This window comes from Acartia tonsa, chromosome 3 (genome assembly GCF_053477335.1).
Source record: "Acartia tonsa isolate MP-2025a chromosome 3, ASM5347733v1, whole genome shotgun sequence".
NCBI lineage: Eukaryota > Metazoa > Arthropoda > Copepoda > Calanoida > Acartiidae > Acartia > Acartia tonsa.
This window is the reverse complement of record NC_137262.1, coordinates 38,795,591-38,808,697: the sequence shown is the minus strand read 5'-3', so window position 1 is coordinate 38,808,697 and position 13,107 is coordinate 38,795,591. Positions and strand designations below refer to the sequence as shown.

General features: G+C 30.5%; 1 protein-coding gene across 25 annotated transcripts in view; it reads right to left on the bottom strand.

Moving 5' to 3' along the window:
* The window catches only part of Magi (membrane associated guanylate kinase, WW and PDZ domain containing protein magi), a 278,759-nt gene that overhangs the window by 100,137 nt on the left and 165,515 nt on the right, over positions 1 to 13,107 (bottom strand). For 19 of the 25 annotated variants that reach the window (XR_013877620.1, XR_013877619.1, XR_013877621.1 and 16 more), the window contains 2 exons: positions 8,114 to 8,288; positions 7,253 to 7,311 (listed from right to left, as the gene is read on the bottom strand). Coding sequence is in view for 19 of the 25 variants with exons in the window: in XM_080153874.1 (XP_080010000.1) it covers positions 7,253 to 7,311; positions 8,114 to 8,288 (234 nt within the window). In the remaining 6 variants the exon portion in view is untranslated. Of the gene's footprint in view, positions 1 to 1,992; positions 2,087 to 3,296; positions 3,372 to 3,971; positions 4,004 to 4,390; positions 4,426 to 4,799; positions 5,021 to 5,122; positions 5,173 to 5,286; positions 5,339 to 5,801; positions 5,912 to 6,299; positions 6,428 to 7,252; positions 7,312 to 8,113; positions 8,289 to 13,107 lie in introns of those variants that run through there. The other 6 variants (XM_080153863.1, XM_080153867.1, XM_080153873.1 and 3 more) reach the window with 3 other exon arrangements.

Sequence of the window (13,107 nt, the reverse complement as noted above, 5' to 3'; positions counted from 1 at the left end):
CTTGACCTTAAAAACCTTTATTTTGATATATAACAAGATCTATATTGGAAATAATGCATTTAACCCCTGCGGGCCACCTACCTAGCCCGCTGAGGCTAGTTTCAGATTAGTCTTATGCTCATTCTAGCTCTGAATTTGAGTTAACTGACCTAAAAAACCTTTATTTTGATATATAACAAGATCTATATTGGAAATAATGCACTTAACCCCTGCGGGCCACCCACCTAGCCCGCTGGGGTCGGTCCCCGACTTGCTGGATCATCTTAAATAAAGTCCTCATGAATGGACAGTTTATTCTAGAAAAAAAACCTAAAAAAAATAAAAAATGTAAGTTTCTAGGCTGGCTTAGGTAAAATGCACTTAAGCCCTGTGGGCAACCCAGCTAGCCCGCTGGGGTTAGCTTCAGATTATTCTAATGCTTATTTTACCTTTGAATTTGAGTTCTTTGACCTAAAAAACATATCATTTGATGTATCACATCATATATATTGTAAAAATGCACTTAACCCCTGCAGGCCACCCACCTAGCCCGCTGGGGTCGGTCCCCGACTTGCTGGATCATCTTAAATAAAGTCCTCATTAATAGACACAGTTTATCCAAGAAAAAAACCTGTAAAAATATAAGTAAGTTTCTAGGTTAGGTTAGGTAAATGCTCTTAAGCCCTGCAGAAAACCAACCTAGCCCGGGGGGGTTAGCTTCAGGTCAGTCTAATGCTAATTTTCGCTCAGAATTTGAGTTTCTTGACCTAAAAAACCTATAGTTTGATATATGACAAGATATATATTAGAATAAATGCACTTAACCCCTGCGGGCCACCAACCTAGCCCGCTGGGGCTAGCTTCAGATTAGTCTAATGCTTATTTTAGCTCTGAATTTGAGTTTCTTGACCTAAAAAAACCTATAATTTGATGTATCACAACAAATATATTGGGAAAAAAGAACTTAACCCCTGCGGGCCACCCACCTAGCCCCCTGGGGTCGGTCCCCGACTTGCTGAATCATCTTAAATAATGTCTATATGAACAGATACAGTGTATTTAAGTTAAAACCCTAAGAAAAAACAATTTAAGACAAGTTTCCACATCAAAATAGATCAAAAAAAGCCTAAAAACCCCATTTCCGCAGGGTTTTTCTTACCTAACCTAACCTAAAAATAAAAATTTTTTGATTTTTTTGCCATTTAGATGTACTACCTATAGGACTAGGCTTATATACCAAGTTTGAAGGGTCTAGCTCAATATTTAGACCATTTTGCTCACGGTTTAAGAGCTTATGTCATTACGCACCCCCCCCCCCTTAATAAACAAATGAAAATCTACCACATCATTTTTCAAGGGGGGGGGGGGGTTAATGCAACCATCTCGTAATCAGTGAGCAAATGGCACTTACAATTCGAATTTAGATCTGAAATTTTACATGAGTAATCCTTGGTAGGTCTATTTTCCCTAAATCGAACAAAAAGTTGAAAAAGTAACGGCTAACGGCTCAGCCGTTTAGCCGTTTTTTGGCTATTTTTAGGGCAAATCTGCCATAAATTATGTAAGAATCAACTTTTTGAAACATATTTTTGCTTTAAATCATGTGAAATGATACAAAAAAAACATTTTTAGATTTCTAGTAACAGCAACTAGCGGCTATAACCGTTTGGAAACATTTTGGAGCAGCATAGAGTATTATGTGGAGAAAGGTTTCGTGATGATTTCCCTTGAAAATAGTTTTAAAAATGGCTAAACTGCTGAGCCGCCAGCCGTTAGCCGTTACTTTTCCAACTTTTTGTTCAATTTAGGGAAAATAGACCTACCAAGGATTACTCATGCACAATTCCAGATCAAAGTTCGAATTCTAAGTGCCATTTGCTCACTGATTACGAGATTGTTGCATTAAAAAAAAAACCTTTCTTTAACAAAAAAAAACTTTGAGGGAAAGCGCCTAAAAATTAATTAAATAAAATATTTCTAAAAAATCTTATAATCATCCACACAGTATTCCTGTAAAATAGTCTGTTGGGCAGCTATCATATCAGCCTGAGCAGTGTCTACTTCGTCATAATTGTCATCAGTCACTGTTTGGGTCACTTGTCTGCTGCCAAATCATATTATTCATAAATATTAAATAACAAAAATGTTTCCTTTAAAGTTTTTATAATTACTTAAAACCAACAGATTAAAAATGATAACCCCTAGCTTCAAGAAAATGGTTCTTGAAAATATTACCTAAAGTTATCAAAATATGTGTTTTTTAATTCCATTAAAATATGAGAAATTATTAAATAAATAATGTAATTATCGGTACAGCTAAAACAAAAGAAATGATTTCATATAAAATAAATTAATATATTTTAATATTATTCTCCAGAAATACAGAAGGGTGAACACTGGGATAGGGAATATCTTAAGGAATTTTATTCATTTTTTTAATTAATAAAATTAGAAAAAATATTAACTAAAATAGTGTAAGAAATAGATGATATTTTTAAGGTATTTTATTTTTTATGTTTTTGTTGTTTAAAAAAAAATCTGTCCTGTCTCTGAATAAAAAGTAGGGAAGGGAGGGGGGGGGGAGAATCAGTGACTCCTATGTTGCAATGTTTTAACCTAAATCATAAATCAACAATTGCTGTAAATGGAGCAAATATAATACAGCCATTAATAATACTCAAGACAGAATATATTGTGAACCTACACTAGAAACAAACAAACACAAATTGAGATAAATTAATCCAAAAAGGAAAAATAATATTTTCATTGAATCAAAAACAAATGTTGGTTTTAGAAATATTATTATGTTATGTAAGCAAAAATAAAGTGTAGACAAAAGTTTTGTTATCGTGATGAAAACTGGAAACTTTTTCTTATTTAGAGATTAGGTAAAAAGTTAACCCTGTTTCCCCCTTGTTAACTTTTCCTTCCCACAAAGTGCAGACAGATACTAAATAATGGAGTGTGAGTGATATTTACCAAATTTTAGACATCACAAAAAGTATAGTGGTTTAATAGATAACATGAAAAATAAAATCTTATGGGAGCATGACAAGAAAACAAAGACACGTATGTTCATAAGAAAGACATCATTTAACAAATTTAGCAAATGTGAAATTTAGTTAGCTATAGCATAGAGCAACTGATACCTTGAGTACAAAAGTATGTGGAGAGCGGCATACTATACAAACGAAGAACTTAACATTATTTTACACATCTAACAATTGCGGTTCTGCGGCCGTACAAACAGATAATAGTTTAACAGTATCAACTATAAAACACAATAAATGCTTTTTACTTAAAATAATATGTTCCTGATATGTGTAGTACTTTCTGTAATAAAAACACTACTGTTTGAACTCAAACTCATTTTCTCATCCACAGGCGAGGCCCTTCATCATAGGAATAACTTGCGTTGAGAAAAATATTTCATAGACATAACTTTGTTGTCTGTGTTTGTGAAACTTTTGAAAAGAAAACGAGGCCTAATTTTTAACTTTAGGAAAAGATTTGTGTTAAAAATTGAACCAACAAATATCTCATCTTTGAGACTTTCAATGAAAACTTTATTTACGAGAAAAGTTTTGGACATATCAGCTGACAATTTAATGTTGTAAGAGATAGACAGGAGACAATGGTACCCGGCAATGCTATGACAGGCAAATTACATACATTTGGACTTTACAAAAAAAAAAGCAGCTTGAAAATAAAATTGTTTAACTGTATTAAGCGATTGTTTTTGCATTGAACAAACAAAATTTAAACTAGATAAGTTTGGTTAGGTTAATTTAAGCTAGCCCCACAAAAAGATTAGTTCTCCTGCAGGGATTAGGAACTTGGGAACAATAACAGGTGGGTAAAATTTTAATAGAACCGTTCTATCCATAATTAAAACATAATTACAAACTATTTGCTAGTTGCTTTTTTGTCGGGACATTTTAGTTTAGATAATGTATGAAGCTTTTTTACTTAAAATAAAAGCAAATTCTAGCCTAGCTGACGACGTAAGCTCTACTGTAGATCTTTAAATATTCATTACAATGAATTTACATTTACGAAAATAAAAAGTTATTATATTTTTTTCTACATGAAGATAATAAATGATGATGTTCTATTACGGGCGAGGCAAAGCCTTTGACGTCTTTCCTTTAATATTTACGATGCTAATCTAATAATTAGTATGGGAAGACAATAGGGAGAGGGTGGGGAGGAAAAGAAGGGTGATTAATTATATTTGTATAAGAAAGGCTGCTAAAGAATAATTGGTTTTCTACATTAACCTAATTAGCAGACTAACATGTTATTATAAATGGTTGTCTTGTATTGTTTAGGATTACTTTTAACATGCTATACACATCGGAAGTTAGTCTAATTTTTTCAAACTTAATTAATTATCATTGTGAAATTTCCTAATTCGTCGAGCAAATTGAACGTTGTAGTACACCCCTGGATGAAAACCATATTTTAATAAAAGTTTGCCTTTTATCAACACACAAAAAAACTTTTGTCAAAAGTTTGATGCTCTAATCGTCCAATCTACATATTTGTTTATATGCCTCATCATTTGAACCCTGTTACTGAGATATGACAAAACTTTTCGGCTCATAAGGAAATAGTCTGAATAAATTGTGTAAACTTTGCCCAATAAAAACTTATGAATTTTTCTCAAAGATAAATGTATGCTCGAAAAGAAAAGATTTGCTGGTCTATGCTTCGCCAATAAAGATTAAACCAAATATAAACTTTTTATATGCTAATGTTTGTTTCATTTAAAATTTATATTTGGTATACATTATTATATTAAAATACAGTTTTAATGCCTTGTTGGGGAGAAGGTAAACCATTTCTATTCGGTGACCCAGCCCCATCCAAATTTGTATCTTCAAGGACATCCTTTTGACCGCTAACAGGCTGACCGGTCAAACCAAGCATGACACCAGATTTGTCCACCCCATCCCCAAGGAAGTCGGCTGACAGATAATGCTTAAGATTGCGGGAGCTTGTTCCTCTTTTAGGCTCATTTCTATTGTCTTCTTTGTAACTTTATGATAAATAAATTCTAACATTAGTTTGAAATAGGTATGTACCTAATAACATTTTTAAAAAAGAACTTCAAATCAAATATTTATTTAAAATAGGTTACCTATCTAATTGTAAAGTTGAGAAATATTCTCTAAATTGGCCTCTAGGCACCTGAGATTAAATAGTTGTCAGATTCAAAATATATTAGAATCTAAAATTATTTCTAATTAAATACCTAAGATACAAATGAATATTAATGTAATAAGCCGATTCATAGGACGTCACCTGACCATTTACATAAAGATCATCTTGGAATATGGAATCTGTTTCTGTTTCTCTTAAACATGACACATATGATAAAATTAAAATTAAATGTTAAATATTTTTTAATAAAATTGAAATTATAATATAGACAAAAATTGGGTTTAGAATATTCCGATTGTTTTAAATTTAACTTCAATTTCACAAATGTCAAAAATATGAAGGAAATTTTATTGAATTTTGAGTCTGAAATTGAATATGTATGAGACTTTGGTTTTGTGCATGGCTTGGCCATAGGATTCAATGTCTGTACTTTGGTTGTGTGTTTGAAAGTTTATTTTGATTGTGTGTCTCATAGGATATCTAACCAAAAACTAAATAGACGAAATCATTAAGTACAAGTGAGACTAAAAAGATGTGAAGGAAAATGTTTTAACAGGTATAAAATCAAACAATTTAGTTAATTGGCCATTAATTTTAACAACATAATCATTATTGACCACCTTATGATTTTAGACAAATATAATAATTGTGCATGCCTGCAGGATTTATCCTCCTTGGGAGCTGAAATATTCTGGTAGTTGTCCACAGGTATAGGATGTTGTTGTTGTTGTTTTGATACCAACTCTGGTACTGATTTTGCTACACTGATTATATTACACACACATTGTATACTTTTATGGTTATTTTAGATCAAAACGAAGCTACTCCACTTAAAATATAGATATTTGACCGTTTGCCTCATTGAGTGTGTTATGGTTTAACGGTTAACGGTTATTAACTAGGGTAGAATCATTTAATTTATCCGTCAGGCAAAAATGTAGCTAATTACAAAATCCTATTTATTCATAGTTTAATGATTAATAGCAAAATGTTAAAATATAGGTACAAACATTATGATAATCCTATTTCATTTATAAACAATTTGATTGACAGTATATAGACTGAAAGGGAAAAGCTAAATAATATTTAATATTTATATTCTCTTTACTAATTCATCAAAATTTGATTTAAGTATTACAATATATTAATTTCCTAACGTTAGAGTAAAAACTATGTTTATCGTGGTCTAAGCCACCCTCAATTTTCTTCTTTTTACCCTTTCTTGAAAACCATCGTGGTAAACTATTCATTTTAATTTTTTCTTCAAGAAATAACAAACAAGTGAATTAAAAAAGACAATTTCCACAAGTATTACCTAGTAAGTAACCAAACAAAGGTTTTTTTAATGTTCAAAATAATTAGAAAATGTTTAATTTACTGTACAATGTACTTTTAAACATTATAAGAATAAGGATTAATAATAATTAGGTTAAATAAAGTTTAAGACTAAAAATACGGTCACTTTTTAGCTTCGTTGTAATCACCACACAATCAGCTGATTGATGGGTTACTAATTACAGGGCTGCCGCATTTTTTGTAAACATAATTCGCGGATTTTAAATTAATTATTTAATTGGTATTTTATGTAAGATGAATCGATAAAATAAAAAGATGGATAAACTCGTTCTTATTGATTAAAATTAAATTCAAAAATCTAAATTTATCATAAACTAGCAGCTACGCTCCCCATAAAGCCTATAAATAATAGTTATGAACCTTTATGTAGCTTATCTATATAAGAGAACCATATTGGTTCAGTGTTTAGCGAGATACTTCGCTAGGAACCCACAAACATCATTTTAATTTTAATGTATCAAGGTAAAATTAAAAATTATTAAACGCGGCAACCCTAACATATTTTGACACTTAAGTGTACACTTGACTTTAACATGTAAACAAAGATCAGCTGATTGAAATTAAACAAATTGAGGATTTATAAAAAAAAAACATTATAGCGTAAAAATGATGACAATTAAATTCTTTCTTCTACCTTTTGCTAGATATATATTTTAAAAAATATTAATTATGTTGAATCTTGTCTTTATTATTAATATTAGTATTGTAGCTACTATTTATAAATACTTTTTTATCAAAAAAATTCACTTACCTTCATATTCACCGCTTTCCAATAGGTCTCCAGATTTTTCTAGCGCAGAAAATTCTTCCCTGAAAAATATGGAATTATTAACATCAACATTTAATGGAGAAACTGTATGTAAAGAAATATAATGTAAGTGGCTTTTGGGTTTTAAGGGAGGGAGAAAAGAAAATTGAAATGTATTTAAAGCTTCACTAAAAAAGTATCTCAATCTGAGCGTACTTGAATATCACTATACATTTTAACCGTCGGTTACGCCTTTAGAGTCCTCCTGGGGCTCTTTAGGTAAATGTAGACATATATTTATCTAGGGGTGATTTAGTTGGGAGGGTGAAGATACCTTGTACATTCCCACAAAATATGTATAAACCTTCATTGAAAACCTATAAAAGCTCTAGCAGTTAGCGAGATAAACACACAGACAGACATCCTGATACTTTTTTATGGTTAATCTAATATTACTAATCACGAGATATTTTTCTTATAAATTACATGCCACATATAACCAGGAAGAACTAGGATTTAATCAAACTAAAACAATCTTTCCCAATTTTCATTTTCTTTGTGTAGTATTATTTCAGGTTCCAATAAATCAATGTCCAATTCCTCTTAGATTCTATTTAGTTTGGAGTGTAGAATGGATATAAGAAATATGTTATTTTCTTTTTAATAACCTATAGAAAATTTAACTTCTTTTATAGATAATACAGGGAGAATTTTATGAATAATAGAAAATATTTTATTTGAACTTATGATAATTAGTAAATGTAAACAAGAATCAGTGTAGACGTCCAAATTTACAGTGACGGAATACCATAGCTGTAGAGTAGGTGCGCTACTAAAGATTTTTAAAAGAAGCAGAATACTTACTTTGATAGAAAAGTATAGTCGACGCCGTTCTTCTCGTCGTCCCTGGGTGTTCTGGTGGTGACAGGTACGGTCCTGGCGTACAGGTTGTCCCGGATGGTGTTCTGTAGGTCGTGGTCCACACCACCCTTCGGGAACCGTGTGTTCAGGTACTTTCGGATGTCAGGGTTAATGGAACCTGAAATAAAAAAAATAATTATTAGACCTTAAAGAACTACACTTTATTATATGCCGATACATTACAGAGTAAGCTAAGAAATGAATAGTATATGTAAGCATAATAATAGATAACAATCTAACAATGCTACTTTAATTTAATCTCTCTCATTGTATCATAATCATAATGCCTATTTAGATTAAATCTACATATGTGTTATGTATGATAATGGGTTGTTAATTAGTTTAATATTGAACCAAACTTTGAATCCTGTATGCCTCATCTAAACCCCAAGACAAATAAATAATCAACAGTCTGCTTGATTTATAATGCATTAAGATTAAAGTGGTTAATTAGTTGTGTGATAATATGCATCAAAGTTTTAATAAAATTTGTTGCTTAATATGCAGGTTTTAAATTTAAATATAAATGAAATGAAACCAGTAAATCTAGGGATTTAGTTTAGATTTGAAGTTTATATTTTATAAATATAAATAGTTCCATTAATATTTAAAAGCTTTTTTTGTGAATGCAGGCAGAATTTTAAACAACCTTTTGAATAAGATGCATTCATAGATTTTAGATTAATCAAAGGATTAAACTTTGAAAATCTCCAATTTGAATTTGAGTTTGGACTTTGTTTTGCAATTGAAAACTTTTAATCATTATTTTAATGTAATGAGGAATAATCCAATGTTAGGGCAAGTATTGATTTTAATTTATTGAATAATCAAGTATCCAAAAAGTTGATTGAATATCTAGTTCGTGCTTATGCATAATTTTAGTTTGCAGGGTTGAACGTTTTGTGGGATGAAATTAAGAGACTCTGTTCCATAAAAAGCAATAAAAATGTCTTTTACTTACAAAGATAAAGCAGTATTGTAAGTGAATACAAAAGCTAATATATTAATATTATTATTCAGACAAAATAATGTAATAAGTCAGGAGTAAGGTAAACAGAAATATTATTGATATTGTGTTAAACTAAACTTAAATATTTTTTAGGATACGAGGTTTGGTGATTTATTTGTTAACTACCTAAATTAAAAAATTTTCATTATTCAATATACCTTAATTCCTGCTATTAAGTAATAGTATTTGCTAATGAACATGTTAAAAGAAAAAGAACACCCTGAAAGATATCCATAAGAAGTATTTGTGTGTAAATAAGAATTCATCTCCATTCATCTAGATTAGTCTGATGCATCTGTCTTTTTCTGTAGTAAAACATAAGCTTCCATGATGTTATACTTAATGCTCATCTTTCAGGGCATAGAAGATATTATTTAAATAGGAAGGACGTCCATAAAAGCAAAGCTCTATAAAAAGGAATGACAAACAAACATTAACACTTGTAGAGTGTCAGAACTAAATAAGCAGAATATAAATGTATAAGTATATGCAAAATTGTAAGTAAATTTGTTGCAGAATTACTCAAATACAGGATACTGCTAAGGACATACTTAAATTTTTAGGACTTGATTATAGAGATGCTTTGCTTATAACATTGTACTTTGTTTTTCTAACCTGTCCGAATTAACGAAAAGAGTTAACCGTTCCGGACATATGGACGGACCGACCCTAATTATAGAAAAGCTTCGCTTTTAAAAAGGGACAAAAACATGTGGTATAATATTGAAATGCAGCTACTCTAAAACTTCACATAATTGCATACACCAATGATAGTAGGTTGTTTTTGTGAAACTTTTAAATAAATCACCCCCTCAATAACTTTTACTTTCAAGGCCCTTACTCATCTCCAATACTAATCTCATTCATTTCTCTTCCGTCTACAGAGAAATAGCCTTAATATTCTCTTTTTTGTTTAGCTTAACGGAATGTGAAAGGAATTAAATGCATAAAATTGAATATTTTGCAGTTTTGCTAATATTTTATGAATTAAGATCTTTTGTAGTTTTATTTTTAGCACGGATTCCATCATTTATCCTTATCTTATACTAATTGCAATAGATATGTGTTTTATATGACTAAAATGAAGCTGTTTGAATCACAAAGGAATATAAAAATATTATTCCAGCTCCATGCACGGAATAGAAGATCATATATTTTTATTACAAGACATATACCACGAGAATAAGTTGCAGAAAAAGTGCACAAAAGTTAGATGGCCCAAGAGCGATATTTTTCTTACGGCCCCGAAATTACCTGTCATTGAGACAATTTCAAGTAAATTGGCAATAGTTTATATACGGGCAAATAGATTTGTTAACATTAATTGATCTTGTTATGTTGTATGGGGAAAGAGAAAAGGGAAATTCAATTGTGCACTGCCAAAATGTAAGTAAAGTGCAATCCTATAAATACATGGCAAATAACATAAATACAACAATAACTTTATTTTTAATTTTCTCTAAAAACATTGCTCTATATTCTGTACAATTTATTTTCCAAGCATTAAAATGTTAGTAAAGTTTAGTGAAGTGCTTCTGAAAAATTATTCTCTAGAATAGAATTGAGTGAAAAGTTTTCACTTTTTCTGTAATAAAAGTTTTGTAAGTGCATCCATTTTGTCTACAACTAAATTCTAAATTTTCAATATAGGTAAAGGTACAGTTGACCAAAATAGGGCCATAATAATAAACTAGAGAGAGAAAATGTCTATTGGTGTAGTGTATTTTTAAATGTTCCTTTTGTTATCTAAAGTCATTGCCTGCCGACTATCAACTGAGTAGCTCAACAACGAAGCATATACATTTCCTATTTTTTTTTGTATTGAAAATAAATAGAATTTACATTGGTTTAGATTTTATTTAGAATTCTTGAATTATTTTTTTCTTCCTATTTAATTTTCTAATATTCCACAAGCATTGTTAAACCAGGTATAATAAGGATATGTTATCTTAAAAAATATTTCTTTAACACTTAAAACTAAGACCTCAAAGAGTTGTACATTCTAAAGCAGAAAATAGGTAGATAGTTTTTGCTTTGCTGTATCCTTCTATTCCCTGACACTAAACTTCCCGGAATATTGCCACCAGCTGAAAGGTTCCTTCCTAGAATACAAAATTGATTTCTTTTCAATCAACGGCTTAACAATACCTCTAAAGTATTCATTTTTCAACCTGAGTAATAGCCTGGGTAATAAATGCTTGTAGAATCCTTTTTTACTAAAGTCCTATCCAACCCCCTTCCTACCCTAACCTCTTAAATATTTAAAAAGAAACTTGTTAATAACCATGCGGGTAGCTTTAATTCCGCGATAGCTAGCAACCAAAATAGTCGTTGTTAAATTTAAATGAAGGGAAAATGGTTACGGCTGGTCCACTGATCATAAAGGGGATTTTGAAAATGCTTGTCTACGCAATGTTGTATATTGCTCACAATAAATACCTTTAATGGCCATTTTGCTACATAAAATGTATGAATGTAAATTTTGTTTCAACAAAGATCACATTTTAAATGAATATTAACTATTATTATTAAGATTATTGTCCCCCCATTCCCTGCAAAAGTAGTGCGACTTAGATTTCAGATAAGTGAGAGAGAGAGAAAGATGAAATATCGCTACTGCAAGAATGGCCATTTACTTAAGTCAAGATAACAAACGGGAGAATGTTAAAAACTCAATGGATATTCTTTATTCTCATGCTCAAACAAAAGCCTCAAGAATATGCTGAATAATTGAGTAGTTACTGACAGCTTTTAATCAAATATTCAATAGACCAAATATATCAGAAATTTTCTTTATTTATTTAAAATGTAAGAACATAATATATTTTTCATAAGAAATATATGAAAGCGTCAATATGTGTGATATTGCTTGGTTTTGTTTGCTGAATATAGAACATTCAGACACAACAAAACAGGAATGAAAACTTTCATTGCAACTGTTTACTTCTATAAATCAATATTTCAAGTATAAGGCGGGGGGGAGGAGGGGGGGGGGGTATTTTTTATCAAACTATTATAATTCATTTCTTGAATAGTAAATTTAGTCATGTACTATTCGGATCTCTTCATTTGGTTCGTAACTATTTTAGAAAATCCAAAGATTTATTATAGAATTAAGAGAGCTAAAGAGTTGCTTTTCTCAATTGTACAATATGTCACCGAGAAAAATATTTTGCAAAAATATAATACCACCAGAGCATAAGTTTGACACTTGGGCTTCCGACTACAAACATATCCACAAGAAAGATAACAGAATATTGTTAGAAATTTTATGAACAAAAGTTTATTGAGAATTCCAAAAAATATTCAGAATTTCAATTAAAATATTTGTTTAAATGTACCTACATTTATTGTGATCTAGGACATGTTTTTTTTTCATTCTCTGCAATTTTCTATCAACTTTTTTTAGAACAAATGGCTGTCCCGCGGGTTGGAATACACTTCTACTTATTGGAAATCTGTATGCTAGCACTTGAAGATATATATTCTTCTCATATTTTATTCTTTCACACAATTTGCAAGGATTACGTTTATGTTTGTTCGAGTTCCAGCAATGAAATGTACTAATAGCCTTTCTAGTTCTCTTTCCTTTTGATGGTTAGTACAAGAATAAAAACTAATCATTAATTTTTATTTATAGTTGTTTATTCTCTTTGACTCCTTTTTTCCTAAAAAAAAGTCAATTATCTGTTTTCTTCAGTTTTAGTTGAAAAGAAAAGAATTTATGACATTATCCCAAGAAGAATTTGGGCCTGTTAAGATCTCAATGCAAATTTGATGTGCCTTATTTGCATGCGCTTAATTGCACCAACAAAACTGGAAATGCGCTATGCAAAAGTTAACTGCAAAATGGTATGGTACGTGCTTAGAAATTGGTATGCTAAATTATCTCCTAAGAAAATTACTTTTCATTTTGAAACTAAGCTGG